The 17,567-nt window shown below is 38.1% G+C and overlaps 2 protein-coding genes across 3 annotated transcripts; one reads left to right on the forward strand and one right to left on the reverse strand.

Annotated features, from left to right (window-relative positions):
- The first annotated feature begins 263 nt into the window (after positions 1-263).
- On the forward strand, positions 264-9,075 carry chrm1a (cholinergic receptor, muscarinic 1a). The gene is made up of 3 exons (XM_077235914.1): positions 264-348; positions 6,047-6,876; positions 7,758-9,075. Exons 2-3 carry the CDS (start codon positions 6,148-6,150, stop codon positions 8,454-8,456), a joined length of 1,428 nt encoding a protein of 475 aa, XP_077092029.1. The 5' UTR covers positions 264-348; positions 6,047-6,147; the 3' UTR covers positions 8,457-9,075.
- On the reverse strand, positions 9,076-17,553 carry dpf2l (D4, zinc and double PHD fingers family 2, like). Of its 2 annotated transcripts, XM_077235916.1 has the most exons (11): positions 17,250-17,553; positions 16,409-16,569; positions 16,216-16,323; positions 14,438-14,634; positions 14,260-14,352; positions 14,031-14,115; positions 13,280-13,411; positions 12,898-13,029; positions 12,695-12,807; positions 12,532-12,613; positions 9,076-10,001 (listed from the first exon to the last, which is right to left on the reverse strand). In XM_077235916.1, the coding sequence occupies exons 1-11, from the start codon at positions 17,279-17,281 to the stop codon at positions 9,919-9,921; spliced, it is 1,218 nt and encodes a 405-aa protein (XP_077092031.1). In that variant the 5' UTR covers positions 17,282-17,553; the 3' UTR covers positions 9,076-9,918. The 2 variants fall into 2 exon arrangements, with proteins under 2 accessions (XP_077092031.1, XP_077092030.1); XM_077235915.1 differs by having other exon boundaries at positions 9,791-10,001; positions 12,532-12,807; positions 17,250-17,409.
- Between the last annotated feature and the right edge of the window lie 14 nt (positions 17,554-17,567).

The raw sequence follows: 17,567 nt of genomic DNA on the forward strand, positions 1-17,567 counted from the left end.
CACATGGGAAAGTGGCTCCATCAAATATAATTCTCAGGACGATTAACGGAACAACGTGTGAGGTTCACGTGACAAAAGAATAACATAAAATAAATCATATAATAAAAAGCATTCAGTTAAAAAAAATGTTTTGCATGCCACTTGGCCAAATTACGAAAAAGATAGGTGGGATCTGATGCAGTCAGTGCCAAGGTGTTTGTTTTGGAAGTGAGGAGTGTCAGCAGCAGTTGTCCTGCTTCAGAGTTTGTCTGATTGTTCAGCTCAGTGAATAGTTCTGTGCTGGAGAGTTCAGAGCAAGAGACACATAGAGAACAACAGATAGGAGATGATTCAACATTTCTACTGCAGGTGAGCTTTCCTTTATGGATTTTATTGAGTTATACATTACAAAAACGTGTTATATAAAAACCCTGAAATTTAGAAATAACTTGCTTTATTTTGTTATAGATTAAAATTGCTTATTAAAACATGCATTTTTACGAGCTGAAAATACACAGTCTTACAGGTATAAATCTTTGTATTGTATGTTTTATTAGGTAGCCTACACGAAATAACGTGAATTTTACTTTTTGACTGTGTGTGTTTGTAGGCTACATTTATTTAATTATAAGTAATAATTTATTTTAATGTCGATCTCATGTTCTTGAACAAACATTTTTTCAGCTTAATTTCAACAGTAAAACAATTATAAAACACAAAAGAATTCATGAAACTGCAAAACTTGACATCTTTGAAAAATACTCTATAGAGAACACATCTTGCAGTTACAATTGATCCTTGGCTAAATTTATGTCAGTGTGGTTTTACTGTGTTCACCCGCTATAGCAAAAATTTATTTAAAATGCACCTAGTTTAAAACATGAAAAACCACTGCTAAACAAACAAAGGAGTTTAGTCTCAAAACCTTTGGGTACTGAGATGGTTTTGAGGCAAAAAAAAAAAGTTTAGCATTGGTTTTGTGACAAGTGGTCCTGTGTGACCATCTTCCCCATTTTTCAAGATTTAGCCTAAAATTGATTTCGCCTTACGATCACCTTGTTCTTGTCCCCTATTCTTAACACAATGTGCACTGTTGGGGCTAACGCATTACCAAAAATGCAAGTTACGTAATCATATTAATCAAGCGTATAGCGTCAGTTCTGGCAGGTCACGTTATTCAAGCTCACATGACTCTCAGCTGATCCACGTCTACCAAGGAATACGACCTCTATCACAGCATCCATATACCCTCCTCCTTCCCCAGCTCCTCCTCTCGTCCATCAGGATTTGGCATTCTGATTCCCCTTTGAATCAGACTCAATTCTCGAATTATGTTGCACATTAAAATATTGAATTAATGATGTCTGCAATAGACCCATGTTGGTTCTGTTCTTTTTACCCTAAGGGGGGTTATTGCTGCTCACCCTGCTCTTATCCAAGCTAGGCTGCATCTCCAAACTGTATGCTAATTGTCAATCGTATTTGACGATGGTGGTCCTGACGGAACTTTTGTCACGTAACTAAGTAACGCATTACCTTCATTTCAATAAAATATTTATTTTTCAAAGTATAATGCAAGTTACTTTTTCCCATTTACTGTCCCCTTGTTGAGAGAAATCAAAAGTAAGTGCTATGGCGTTGTTTGCGCTGTGTAAATATGATGATTATTGTAGTTCTAGACTAAATGTGAGCATGCATTTACTTATCTCACTTGCACAAAAACAGAGTCAGTATTCCTCAAAATAAATGAAAACAGAGAAACACAAACCTACAATAATTAAATATGTGTCGCTCGTTATCAATCACCAATCTCTCACGGCCCTCGGCCTCGTCCTGCTCGCCACAGTGAAATAATACAAATATTGGCTACTTTATGTATTCATAATGACAATACTAATAAGCAAAAATGACTCAAGAGAAACATTACATCATGTTTATTTTTGTTGTTGTTGATTTATTGCTTAAGTAAGAGTGTTACTTGTCCTGCTCCTTATTCTTCTGCAATCCTGAAAGAGAGCACACCTGAAAGCACTACTGCAGTGGTTCCCAGCCCTGGTCCTGGGTGCGTCTCAATCAGGGCGTTGATCAGGGATTTGGCCATTTTAAGGGCTGTCTCAATCGCAAAATCCTTCCAGTGCACTGGAATGTTCGCTCCCTAAAAAATCCCACAATGCACTGCAAAAACCAGGGAGAATTAATGCCCACTATGCTCCCTTACTGGAAGTGACATTTCTGAAAACTCAATAAATACAATGATATGAGATAGAAGATTTAAAAAGACAAACCGTTTTTTCATTCTTTTATTATTATTGTTATGTCAGCATAGCTACACATTGCTAATGTAACCAGTCTCGACCCGTTCAGAGTGGGATTCGACCAAGGGTGTCTGGCGTGGTAGGCTAAAGACCGCGGATGCTAGTGCGCTTCTTGAGGCCAGTAGAGTGAGGTTTACATGCACAGCTCTTACTGGCCTACGTCCGTTACATTAGACAGACAGTGAACACATCTAGTAATCATTAATAGTTAATACTCTGCTCTAATGTTGTAAGGATATGTAACAGAACAATATGTTTAAACCGCATAAAAATAAAATCAAAAAGATATAGGTTCTGCCTGTTGATTAATACAAGCGGTGACATTGTAAAATGTTGTACGGGGACGTTGTACACAGTTTGAGTAATCACTGCCCCAATGTGTTGTGAACCAGGGTCCTTACTAGTGCCCAGACTTATGTACACGATATAATGATTCACAAGCTCAGGAGCTAGGGAGTTGATTGAGAGGTACCCCAGAAATTGACCATGATAATATCACAGTGTGTTTGCTGCTACTACTTCTACTGCATATGGGACCGAAAAAAAGCCACGAGCATATACAATTTAGCAGTTAGTTGTTGCAATAAGCCTGGCAATGGCTTTGGGAAACATGTGGATTAAAGGGGACTAGAATGATCTTATTACAATTACACTGTTAAAGGTTATGGATTATATGTGGAAGTTCATTTTAGTAAAAGTAAATAATAATTGTAATTGATGAAAACGGGAAAGACATAGTGGGCTATGCTGAACCATTTTCCACACTTGATTGATCTCTATGTTCTTTATTGCTGAGGGTGGAGTGAGCATCGCATTTTGTGAGTGATGATATTCCATTCAGAGGAACCTGTCCAACGGGATTAACTGTAGCATTCAGGAGAAGGATCTGCATCCGTGGACTAGAACGTTATGTTTGTCAAGTACTTAAAGTATTTTTTTTTTGTATCGCAAGTGACAGTTGTAACTATTAAGGGTGTTCTATAGTAACCCCAGAATCCTTCTAATGCCATTGATTTGACATTCATTCAATTCACTGCTGACTTCAACAGTCGGACACTATTGTGAGGTTAACTCTTACCCTGTAAAAACATTTAAGGTTAAATAACAAGGAGTTTAGTCTCATTTAGCAGATGCTTATATACACAGTAACTTACAGTACACTGTGTGTTTGAAATATGCAGCTACATACAGTGTTATGCTTTCCGTTGCTATACAGCACAAGTAAATTAAATACACATGGAGGGTTGATTTCAGGATGATGATATTTCAGGATGATGATATTGACTTTGCAGGGCTGACTAGCGTGTGTTTCAGGCTGGCCATCAATAAACAGGATAACATGAACAAATACTCCTTTGCTTTTGTAACTAATCAGAGTTGACCATTCTTATTAACGGTCATGGCGGATGTTTTTTTGTGTGTGTATTTTATTGTTTCAGTCATAATGACCAATCAAATTTTGTTAATGAGCATGTTTTTAAGTTCTATATTAAAATTCATTTTGATATTTTTGAGGGAGGACTAAAATGTGTGCGGACCCAGTAACTCTCCTGGATGGACTCCCATGGGAGATTCCGGTCCAGAGGGATCACCTATCTCAAAAGCACAAGGGATTTCATCTTCGACCAGACATCTGGAAACTTTGGGTCTGGGTTTGCATCTGCTCATAGATTTTGGTCTGTCGGCTGAGGTTGCTAACACAATTTTAAACTATAAAGCTCCTTCCACGAGAAAGCTGCATGCCATAAAATGTGGGTTCAGGACTGAAGTTCCTTCAAGAACGTCTCACAGTAGGGATGGCTCTGGCTATAAGGTGTATGTCGCTGCTATCTCTGCTAACCACTCACCTTTTGATGGAGCCTCGGTAGGGAGACATCCTTTGGTGTCTCACGGCTTGTGCTGTGCCAGACCACTGAGGCCTATCTACCTCCTGGGACTTGGTCTTCTGAGCCCTGACAGAGGCCCCATTTGAGCCCTTAGATTCGTTTCCATAAAAGTAGCTGTATTAGGGTATGGCCCTGTCAGTTGCCTTATCCTGCTTGGATTTTGCTCTGGCTGATGTCAGAGCCTTATTGCACCAAAAGTTCCTTCTGTAACTGGTCAGACAGTTTTTTTTGCAAGAAGCAGGAGCAGGAAAGCTTGCATCTGTTATGTCCGGTCTTGCCTTGAGGATCTGTGTCCACCGCTTAGGCCAGTGGCGTAAATCCACTCACCTGTCCATTTGCTTTGGTCTTGTACAACAGAGGTAATGTGGTCACCAAGCAACAAATTTCGCACTGGATTATGGATGCTATCACCCTTTCCTATGAGGCGCGCGGTATTGCCTCACCTATAGGGGTCAGGGCTCACTACACTAGGAGTATGGCATCTTCCAAAGCTCTTGCTAGTGTGCTGCTAGTGTGAGTAGAGTCTTGCTAGTGTGCTGTGGCAGGCTGGTCCTCTGGTAAAAAAAAAGTGTAGATATTCACATTTATTCTAAGTCTTACTGCAAAACATTTCATTGTGGCTGAATACCATGAGCAAAAATAAACAGGCTAAAGAACACTGAAACAAGGAACTTTTGCCTATGGTTTAAAATTACCATAGCAAAAACAGCTAGCCTAACTGATATAAATTTCAAGCATTATTAAAGACAAGTACTCTCAGTAATTAAAAAAGAACAAATAAACAAATTAGCAATCGCACAAATAAATACAAATGAGCAAAGATATGATTTAAATAAACAGTGTTTTAAGATTTTCAGGTATTCAGATAAAGAAACTGTAATCAAATGTAAAATATGCTGCACTTTATGCATAAAATATAGGCTACGTTACAAATATAGTTACAAAAGTTATTCAGTCTTGAACAGCAAGTGAATTTTCTTTTTGTCTTTTGTTGTTTGATTTACAACACATTTTTAGGGAATATTGCGCTGCTGTAACTTTAAGAGCTACACGGACCCAATATACTGTTACACATGCGATTTCTTTGTCAACTGTTTACGTTCACTTAAGACATAACCGACTGTATTTACGAGAACATGTTGCCATATTTTTGTGTGTATTTGTCCGTTCAAGTGCAGAAATATGCAGAAGAGAATTCACTTCAGTATGAGAGGTGGCTTTCTGTGCTTAAGTTTTGGATGTGTGCGCAGCACAGAAAACAGCGCACGAATCATCTTTGCACATAAATGGTTTAAAATCACATTAATATCACTTTTCTGTGCACACGTTTTGGATGTGTGCAGAGCACAGTAAACAAGGCACCAGTCGTCTTGCGCTTGAATGGTTTAAAATCACACTAAAATGTGCATGGGAACCGATAAGCGGAATCGAAATGCACATTTCTTATCGAATCACCGGTTCTTGAAAATTTGGAGCTGGTTTCTAAAATGTAACCGGTTCTAGATACCCATCCCTAGTAACGTATGATGATGATTTATGCGTCTATTAATGAACTCGGTCACGCACTTTGTCAAGTCACGACATCCATAAAGCTTGGCCAATTGGCTCGTTTTGACACGTGCTTCAGACACCGGCTCATGTGAAAGCGTTCCCATAGGGTCAATTCCATGACGCAGCATCTCGTTCCCTTCTCATGGGAACCGGGTTACATATGTGACCTGAGACATTTTTCTCTTTAATGTACACTTTCAACAAAAAACTTTCAGAGTTTGTATGAATTAAACATGTATTATAAAACATATATGCCTTCATTCAACCTGCAATATTAGCTATTTAGAGTTTGAAATGTCCTATTTGTCTTCACAGAGTAATCAAACATCAGGAATCCCCCAAAAAATGCAATGCAAAGCATGCACCATACTTTTAAAGGACAAAGATAATCTCATCTATCCAGCCATCTTCAGTTGATGATGAACGTGACCACATTCGCTCTGAATCTCTCCAGTTTACTCAATGGGACAGACGGACCGGTCTCTGGTCCCGTCAACTGGAGGACAGCAATGATCACTCTCATAACCATTCCACTCTCCCTCATCACCATCATAGGCAACGTCCTGGTCATGATCTCTTTTCGGGTCAACCCACTCCTGAGGACAGTGAGCAACTACTTCCTCTTAAGCTTGGCTGTGGCTGACTTCATTTTGGGCGCCATCTCGATGAACCTCTACACTACCTACATCCTGATTGGCCAGTGGACTTTAGGAAACCTAGCCTGTGATGTGTGGTTGGCTGTGGATTATGTGGCAAGCAATGCCTCTGTTATGAACCTGCTGGCCATTAGTGTCGACCGCTACCTCTCTGTCATGCGACCTTTGACCTATCGAGCCACTAGAACACCCAGAAGAGCAGCAGTGCTGATTACTCTAGCATGGACCGTCTCCTTTGTGCTTTGGGCTCCAGCCATTTTGTTCTGGCAGTATATAGTGGGCGAACGGACCGTTCCAGAATTCCAGTGCTCAATCCAGTTCCTGTCTCAGCCTGTGATCACATTTGGAACAGCCATCGCTGCATTTTACCTGCCAGTAAGTGTTATGGTTGCGTTGTACTGGCGGGTGTATCGTGAGACAGAGAAACGCTCTCAGCAGCTTGCTGGACTGATAGCATCACAGGGAGGACGCACTGGAAACGCATCTCAGGTGAGTTTTACATTAAAAGGGTTGTCCATTATTTAAAATTTTAGTGGTTACGAAGCCCTGCACACGACATGCGAAAGTAAAAACAGATATTGTGGCTACTAATTAAAAAAATCTTTACGACAAATTATCAATTTGTTCCCTACAGTGTACTATTTGATTTAACTAAAATGAGGGAATGATTTATTACAACATGGCCGTGATTTACCTAAAACAAGGAGACAAATGAATTAGTCTTTATCATTGTGACCTACCAGCGTTTTTTGCTTAGTAAGGAAGGATTCAGATGCAGCCTTACTAATGTTTGTGCCATTGTTTTTCTACCTAAAATGACATCACTTCCTGGAGGAAGATGTAAGGAACAGGTTTTTGTTAGTTATAGAGATTATACAAAAGACTTGTTCAAAAGAATGGGAAAACCAATACATTTATGACCAATTCAAGCAATAATCCAGAGAAAAAGAATGATTATGAAAAGAAATAAGGTACAAGCTTTAGTTCGACTTAAGAGACATGCCAACCAATCATGATGTGCTACATGCTATTGCTAGTCAGAGCCAGTGTTATTTTAGTAATATTTATGTAGCCTACTATTATAGTATTTTCAGTTTTAGTAATTTTGTTATGTTCTTTTGTCATTTATATATATATATATATATATATATATATATATATATATATATATATATATATATATATATATATATATATATATATATTTATTTAGCTTTCATTTATTTACATTTTTTATTTCAGTTTTAGTTTGAGTAATTTTAGTAAACTTCACCCTGCCAGGGCAACCTACATATTTTTTGTTTTTTTCCTTTTTTTTAAGAGCAAAGATGTAAAAAAAAAAAAGTTTTGTCATCATTTATGTCTCCCAGAGATCTTGTCACAGAAATTCTCGCAGTGTTGAGGATGTAATACCACAAACAGACCAGAAGCAGCACAGGAAGGGACAAAAGACCATCTGTCCCACCATCACCCATCAAACAGCAGCGTGGTGGAAGAAACGAAGGGAGAGGGACGAGACGTCCAACTCATATACTACATACAGCCATCCACAGATATGCACGGACCACATTTCTCCAAGAACAGACGACAATAAGAAATACATTCCACTTGTTCGAATGGATAAGACTGCAGTCAATAATCAATCCACGCGGAGCTGTCAGCCAGGCAGTCAGAATTCGCTTAATTCGCCTATGAATCCTATAACCACAAGTGCTGCTCAACCTTCTGCTCTGTCACTGACCACAGGCCAGCAGGGCCGGAAAGCCCGGACCTCGTGTCTGATCAGGGAGAAGAAAGCGGCCCGGACCCTCAGTGCCATTCTCCTAGCTTTCATTGTAACATGGACACCCTATAACATTATGGTTCTAGTGTCCACTTTCTGTGACGACTGCGTTCCTGAGGGGCTGTGGCAGCTGGGATACTGGCTCTGCTACGTCAACAGCACAGTCAACCCTCTCTGCTACGCACTCTGTAACAAGCACTTCCGGGTCACGTTCAAGGCACTGCTGCTCTGTAGGTGGAAGGAGCATAAGAAGGGGATCAGGTGGACCCCAACAGGAAATGGCTGACTTCATCAAGACATTTATTAAGAGTTGGATTTTCTATTCATGATATTGGTGTTTCAGCACTGGTTGACAAGTCATGAGTTCAGGGACAAATACTGATCTATATTAGGATGCCAGAGAGCATGTGGGCTTGAAAAGATCCCAGAGATCAAGGTTGTGCATCAAATATATGAGGTTCAGATTGTCTGTTTGTGTAATCACGTCTTGGCAGGTCATGTAGCAGTTTTCAGGTTTGAATTGCCTAACTTTGACACCTTTAAAATACAAATGTAGCATCTGGCTATGTGTTTATCAAGCATAAACTCTTTAACATACAAATTTGTGCTAGAGCTGTAGACTATATTAGTAGTGTGACATGCAAAACTTTTTTTCTAATTCTGTGAAAACATTTGTCATGACATTATATAAGATCTTAAATTATTATAAAATGTTTCATCTAAAATGTTGTAGTTAAAAACAAAAGCTATTTTAAAAGTATACTCTTATATCTCATGCATATTATTTCACATGTGGATATTTTACTGGGTCTGTGGATCTGAGCTGTAGGACTCTATACACTGATACATTGCAGTCTTTATTTACTGTGCTAGTAGTGGTCATAAAATATAATCAATTAAGATTATTTCTCTGTTACATGAATGTTTATTATGGAAAGGCCAATATGAAAAATGTAAATAAAAAAGACAGAAAAATACAGCATTTACATTCAATACCAAATACAAACTGACATGATATACCAAAAAAAAAAAAAAAAAAAACGAATACAAAACGATACAGTACTCACGATAATTCAATATGGTTAGTCAACAATAATAGATATTGGTTATATCACATACAAAATTCTACTACGAAAGATACTCCGCCTTATGAGAGTGTTTTGTGGGAATAAAATGGATTAATGAGTGAATCCAGAAAATGTAGCAAAAACATGATGATATATTAAAAATGAAAAATGCAGCACCATCTTCTGGTTTTTGAATCTGGACCTTGGCACAAATACTTCCTGAAAGAATAACTTGCAAGAAAATAATTATATACGACAGATAAACAGAGATGCACTAATTATACAAATGAATATTTAAATCCATAACATCCTTAAAAGGATTAAGCTATATGTTTGCTCTATGTAAACAAATGTATCTTGAATGAGGAATAAAGAAAAAAAATATTTGGCAATGCATAAACAGGTGCTTAATCATCTGAACCATTGGCCCCAACATGAAGGATTGTGGAAATACTGCACATAATGCATGAAGTGTATATAATCTATTTCAAATGCGCCCTCTTTAATTTCAAACACTGCTTATGATGTGAGTAACAGTCATAGTAAAACAAAAACAAAAAACAATGGCTATGTTAGGGGCAATGATTTCTCTTCCAGCCTCTCCATCACTCTGGAAAGTCTCACAACAGTTTAAGTGTTTCTGCGTGTTCTTCAAGGTAGACTGTCGTCGCGGTTCCTCCGTCACTCCATTGCGGTGTTCTGGCTCTGATAAATGGAGGCTTTGTCCTTCAGAAGAGCCAGACACAGGTGGCAACTCCAGCTTCCTGCAAACATGATTAAAGCCAAATACTGATCATCAACAGCAATGCAAAACTATAACTAGTACCAACTAAAACAGCAATAAATGCACTTTCTGTCTATAGGCACATCCACTATACAGCGAAGTAGGCCTGGAACGACGCTTCGGCGTAATATATTACGCACTTTGTGTTTATCCCTAATCCCCCGTCATATTTCACACAAAACAAAACTCTAGAGCAGATGCTAATGGCTAGTATGTCAGCGCCGCTTAATACGAGACTGCACATTTTCAGGACTCTCACAACCACATTCAGCGACAGTATAAAAAAATGGCTTTTTTTGAGTCCTGAAAATGCGCAGGTGTCAGTTGGGCCCTGTCCCAAATGGCACACTCCGGACTCGTGGACTTCCTCACAGTCCACACTTTGGTGACGTCATGTAGTGCAGACCTATAGGGCCCTTAGCGTGAGTCCGCGAGGGCGCATTGAGAGGTATTTTTGGGACAGACTCGATCGTCACGCCGGAAACAGGAAGAAGGTCTCAGCTGAGATGTCGAAGCTGAATAAACTTAAAGGTCATCTCATCAGTACCTTTATTAGAAAAATATCACAAATATCATTAAAAAAAATTACAGTCTTTAGCATTGATAACAGGATTTATTTTATTTTCCCAAATCTTATGTCCATGTGAACTACACAGCCTGCTTTACAGTTCTATAATTGTATATGCCACCTGGGCATTAGAATAGATGTCATGGTTATGTAAATGATCACAGTTGTACATAATAATACATAATGTTCAATTTTAACACAAAATTAAAATGTAAATGAGTTTAAGAAAAATGTATAGGTTGCAATATTCATACTACGTTTATATGACTCAGTAAAGCCATGACATTCGGTTCTATTTATGTAATGAATCATAATGCGATCGTATTATTTAACACACTATTATTATGTTTGAGATATCAACCACTGGTCGATAATGTTTGTATAAACTGTAAGTAGCAACTGGTAAAATGTACGCCTATATCATAAAGCCATGTTAACAGTCTCCTCCCATCCGTTTTCTGATTGGCATTTCGCAAGGATTCCTGGGTAGTTAAAGTGCGTGGAGCCTGCTTCTATGCGGGCTTCGCGGAAGACCGCTTCAAGGGTACAAAGGGGGCGCTGCTGAGCACACTTCAGAGCGTTAAAATGCTAGATGGGACGGCCTACGGACTCATAGACTCGGCGAGCACGCACAATTTAAGTCCAAGAGACCGAAAGTCCGCATGAATTGCGCCATTTGGGACAGGGCCTTGGGTTGTAGAATGGGGTTGTCACGCTCGTAAAAAACAAAACGTGGTATGAACGCAACCGTATTAAGTGGCACTGCCATACTAGCCATTAGCATCTGCTGTAGAGTTTTGTTTTGTGTGAAACATGACAGGAGATTAGTGATGAACATAAAAAGTGAGTAATCAACGTAACCGATTAAGTCGACACGCTGTTCCAGCCCTACTTGCGAAGATGATGAGTCAACATCGCCAACTCCATCTTTGTAGCCCAGGTAGACTAGCTAATAAACACTAGCTAATATCATAAAAGTGCAACTAGTCAACTAATGGCTGAAATGGATGACCAACATATAGAATCAACTAGGGAAATCTTTCTTTTGGGGGCCACCCTACTCTATATACAGATACATCTCAGTGCAGTCTTTATTTACTTTACTGGTTTTGTTGGTGGCAGCATAGACTGTAGCAGGCATAAAACAAATCGTTTTTTTGCGCTTTGTGCATATTTTTGGAGATGCCCCACTCTCATACTATTGAAAGAATCAATGTAGACATCCTTAAAAATTTCTACTTTTTGCATTTCACAAAAGCTAAAAAGTAAAATGAGTCTACAACAACATGAGTCTGAGTAAATAACAACTACATTTACATGCACCCTCATAATGCGATTATAATGACATTGAAGAAATTTTGCAATTAAAATTTACCTTGTGAAAACAAAATACTTGGATCAAATTGACGCAATTAAGCATAATCATAGTAAAATATGTGGCTTATGACAAACTTCTATTCCATCTCTAGCCAAAGTGAGTATGTGCTTGTGACGTACACGGATGAAGTTTTCATGCGCAGATTCGTATACATAGCAGTAAAGAAGGCATCACATTTTTTGGGGGGCTTAAGAAACTAAGCTTATATTGACAACGTATTAAGATATGAATAAAATGCAGTATATTCATGGTCGAATACATCGAAATGGAGACATTTTAGGCATGTAAGAATTCAATACGTCCATAGAAATGTGTTTTTGCATTTGACGTAAGTAGAATAAAACAGTGACCAATAACACACTTACTGTATGTGAGTACATTATTTGTGCTGTGCATTTGGATATATGAATAATGGCGGTAAAAATAACCACAATTCTTAGGGAATAATGAAAATTGCATGGAAACGGGAGTTGATGAACACATTTTACTGCGATTAAGTCCTTACTCCAATTATTGTAAGAATTTTTTTTAATTATTGGTGCACATGCAAATAATTGCTAGTACCTTCTGGAGGGTCTGACATGGGAGGGCTGAGGCAGTACATGTGGTATCCTCTGTCACAGTCATCACAGAACAAAAGCTGGTCCTGGGAAAGAGGATTTAAACACATTAACGGATGGTTTTCTGTATAAGGGGTTTGTTTGAGTGATAATGTGCGGAGACTCACGTCATTCTCAGATGTGCCACAAACATTGCAGCACTTGCACTCAATGCACTGCCAGCGGTAAGTCTTTACAGCTGCCATCATCACGGCAGTGAACTGCAAGCACGAAGGATGTCCTTATAAGGGATAAGAGAAAAAGGCCATGCATGAATTATGTGCATCTGAGCGTAGAGGTTTAGAGTTCGTTCTGTGCCTAGGTGTCATACCTGAACGTCCACAGTCAGAGCAGGACACCAGCTCTTCAGACTGGCCGGTTTTCTGGTTCATGTTGGAGTCACCCAGGCAGAAGTCGCAATAGTCATTGGGTAATGCCAGGCCATTTGGTCCTTTTTTAGGGGCTGTAATAAAACAGAGCATCAGATCAACTGCTGTCCTGCTTTTATTAATGTTTTGACTAGCAGGATTATCCAAATCAAAGCTGTAACAAAAGTGGCAAATATTTGAAATGTCATATAGAATATCCTTAAGTCACAAGGATCTAACAATCACAACTATAAAAGGTGTGGTTTAAACTCAAAGAATAGAAATCCTTTAAAGTGATAATGCACAAGTGATGTGTAATGACAGTCATCATGAATGAACGCTCACTCTTGGGTTCCTCTTGTGGTGCAGGGGTGTGAATCTCAGGTTCTTCTTTGTCTTCGCCCTCCTCATCAGCCAGGTGAGAGTGAGTGTAGTGGTAACTCAAGCCTGGTCTGTTCTTATAGCGTTTCCCACAGACTATTAAAAAGAAAAGGTTTAAAATTAAAACAGTCGTGTAAAAAGGGTTATGCATTATGAAAAACAGGATTTGCATTGATCTTTTAGCATAAAGGCTTTCAATGTCCTATGTAACTTTCACAATCAAAGCTCTCTCTCCAGAAAACCAAACCGATTGATGGGAACTAAGCTGTAAACATGAACCACTCAGAATTCAGCTGTCATGATATTGGCATCAAGATTCAGCAACTCCATGAACAATAGCAGTACACAAGGTTAGCCAAAAACATATTTCCATAGACTACTGTTCAAAAGTTTGGGGTCAGTAAAATCTTTTAATATTTTTGAAAGAAATCGTTTTTGTACGAGATCTCTTATGCTTACCACGGCAGCATTTATTTAATAAAAAAAAGTGAAAACAGTAATACGGGGAAATTATCACTTTTTAGTATATTTTGAAATGTAACTTATCCGTGTGATGCCAAAAAATGAACTTTCAACAGCCATTCCTTCAGTGTCACAATTCTCATTATTAAAAATAATCCAAATCTTACTTAGCCCAAACTTTTGATATATATATATATATATATATATATATATATATACATACACACATCCAAAATAACATGTCAGAACTCACTGTCACAAGCATACGGTTTGTCTCGTTCTTCCTGGGCAGCTGCAGCAGCTTCCATTTTCTTTTTTCCATTCCCAACTCCTCGACCCTGGCAGATTAAAATTATATTTTATTAACTCTATTCCTTCAGGCCATCGTATGACAAGTAGCCACCATCACAAGAGGAGATTATCAATGATTAATACTGAATCAATACTCAAATAATTAAGCAACAGCAGACTAGGCACAGTACCTTAGATTTCCCTTTTCCTCGTCTTTTTGGAGTTTCCTCCTCAAAATCTTCATCGTCCAGATCATCCAAGTATTCTTCTGGCTCAAGGATCCTCTGAGAATGACAGAAAACAATCAGGCCATGCATTCATATATGAAAATATATGAAAAGCCCAGATTGAAAAGCCCTGCATATATACCTTTCTGATGCGTGTGGAGCCACTGTGGCTGCTGGCCGTGCTGGTTCCAGTGATCTCAGACAGACTGGTTTCTTCCTCAAGTGGTCTGAGCTCTGTGGGCACTCTTTTATCCAGCGGCTCTCCTTTCAGCAAGGCCTCCAGACTGCTCCCATCCAACGGGCCCAACACATCTTTTTTCAGGCCCAGCTCCAGCTCAGCTTTGGAAACATGCCTCTCTTTAATCATTTAGTTATGATTTATAATCTAATTTTAAATATTTTTTCTGACTTAAATATCTCAATCTTTTTTGTCTAAACTTTTTAAACATGTAAAGCTTGACCTATGAAATAATAGTCCAAAATATCTATTTTTTTAGTGTTGTAGTCAAGGCCACCTCCTCAAATGTCTGAGAAATGTCTTATATTTAATCAATAAATACAATTAGAATTAGACACTATAGAGCTGTTACTAATCAAATCACTAAAACATAACATTCATCTTTGTGTTGCAGAAGTGGCACAGAATTTGCATCTCAATTTGTACAATTACATCTGCATAAATAAGGTTGAGATTAATGTTTTAAAAATAACATTTTGAGAATAGAAATATGATGGAAAATAAAATGATAGGTCTACTTTTAAATATGAAACAAATCAATCAGTGAGTCACGGAATCATTTATTCAACCTATTTGTTTAAAGCAGCTGATTCAATTTTGTCTAAAATTTGTGTCACTTTATAACGTCCTTAACTTCTTAACGTTTATATAAAATCAGTATCACATTTGCCATCGTACTCATATTCACGAAAACAGCTTTCTTGCTCTTGTGATATTGCTTAATCATTTGCAGGTCATTTGTATTCATTTTGGGATAAAATCCTGAGTCCTCTTAGTCTAAGACAGAGACAAGACCAAGACCTTTAAAAAATGGTCTCAAGATCAAGACGAGTACTACAGCACTACTATTTTTTTTTAAAAGTTGAATCATTTATTGAAACTATGGACACAATCTAAAAAAAAGGAGAAGAAGAAGCAGCTCTATGCTTTTCTATTGACTACCGTATTTGATACATCCGCCTTTTATGGCTCATATGACATGGGAGAATATGAAGCCCATACTCAAGGAGAAAAAAATACCACCATTTTTTATTCAGAGACCCAAACTGTCACAAATATGCAATTTGCCGCAGTTGTTGTCATTTGTATGGCCAAAAGTAAGACGGAGTTCTGATAGTTTGTAAAGTAAATCATTGAGATTTTTATAATCAGTTGTCTCACTATATCTCCCCACAATGTCTTAGAAAGAAGATATTTAAATGCTCAGCTTTATGATCCAAGCAATGTTGTTTTAATTGTGGGGGCCAAAACATATAATGCAATGCAATTCAATGATACTCATGTATTGATATTAATATTGATACTCATATCCTAATATGATTGTTCATATCCTAAAAATGATGTGTGATTTATCATGTTAACCTCAGTTGCTTCAGCCTATAAATGCTTACCTTGACATATAACTAACAATATAAAAGTTATTCTCACATTTACTTTATAAAAATCAGAATAGATTTCACAGCAAAAAGACATGTACCACGACCTGAACGGGGGCATTTTTACAATTCTACTAAAAACTCTTTTACTTGCTAAAGTAATATAAACTATCATTCAGATGACATGTAGAAGATTGTGCGCAACAGTTTTTTCATCAAAGTTATTCATCAGAAGTTTATAGGCCTTAGAAATTTGCATACAACAAGAAATTAACTAAATCTACTACTAATGTTGTAACAGAATACCAGATTTGAGTGGAGGAAAAACTAGAGCAGGGTCTTCTGGTGGGTGAGCTCTTCTTTTCTTCCTCCAGCGGCGGGCGGGATATGTGTACAGCTGTCCTGGTGCTGTACCTTAAATAGTAATCATAAAGTCTGCATGTCAGTAACAGTAGGACAGACTGAGAATAGAAGCAGTGTAAATGGGCTGATGCCAAACCTGCGCTCCTGTGTCTCTTTTCCATCCAAATGTAGCAATTGCTTTGAGCGACTCCAGTCTGGGAGTCCAGGAAGGGCATGAGGATGCTCCTCTCAGCACACAGCCGGGCGTTATAACTATGACACTGCTCTAAAGCATCTTTGTAGTACTGTTCTCCAAGTCTTCATTCCACACACAAACAAGAGAGAATACCAGCATATATAAGTTTCAGCACAGCATGTGATTCATGTTTACTGTTTAGATGCACATATTCACTTTTCATTAGTTAAATCTTAGTCTTGAGAAGATAACGGCCCTTACGAAAATTAACCATGGTTTTACTACAAATAAAACAAACAAAAAACACGGTAAAACTGTGGTTATACAAATGGTAATCAATCCACCAAATAAACATGGTTACCCCACTTTTACTATAATAAAACAATGGTTAATTTTCGTAAGCGGGAAAGTATTTTTAAATTACATTTCGTGCGTCACAACGTGTTGATAATGGAAACAATGGACATCAATGGACCCCAATGCAATGTATTCATTTTTGCCTGTGTTAAAAAAGCAACGACAATTTGATAGACATTTCTTAAAAAGTTGGACAACAGAACGCAATACAAAAGCAAACTAACCAGTGACTGGCTAGTGTAACTGATTTAAAAAGTAGACACATGGCTGTAACGCTCTTTGATGTCACAGAAAACGATGAATGAACGAGGATCAGATTAGATCACCAAACACCACCACAATACTTCAGCCTGACTTTAGTATATAAAACCATCCCAATTCAGCAATAATTTAAGAATATCATATGGAGATTCATTCAAAGAGTTTAAAAACTACATGTACTCACACTTTAACGATATTCTCCACGGCAGTCGCCATTGTTTTGCTGTAGTGGGCTGTTGTTGTGTTCACTGCGCATGCGCATTGGGTCCTTTTTTGAATCAACGATACGTTCTTATCTTTTCATGAAAAGATTTCCGTCCTAGCAAATGGAAGCTAATCAGAATTTTTCTTTTTTAGGAAAATTGTACAAAATATTTTAACGAAACACAAACGAGAATACTAGTAAACCAAACCAACTGAAAACCAGTGATCTCATTCTGCGATGGGCGTGGTTACGGTTAAATGACGTCTTCCGCCCGCACCGCCGCCATTTATATCTCAC

Source organism: Siphateles boraxobius, unplaced genomic scaffold (assembly GCF_051911475.1).
Source record: "Siphateles boraxobius isolate OS27281-9 unplaced genomic scaffold, OSU_SipBor_1 2, whole genome shotgun sequence".
NCBI lineage: Eukaryota > Metazoa > Chordata > Actinopteri > Cypriniformes > Leuciscidae > Siphateles > Siphateles boraxobius.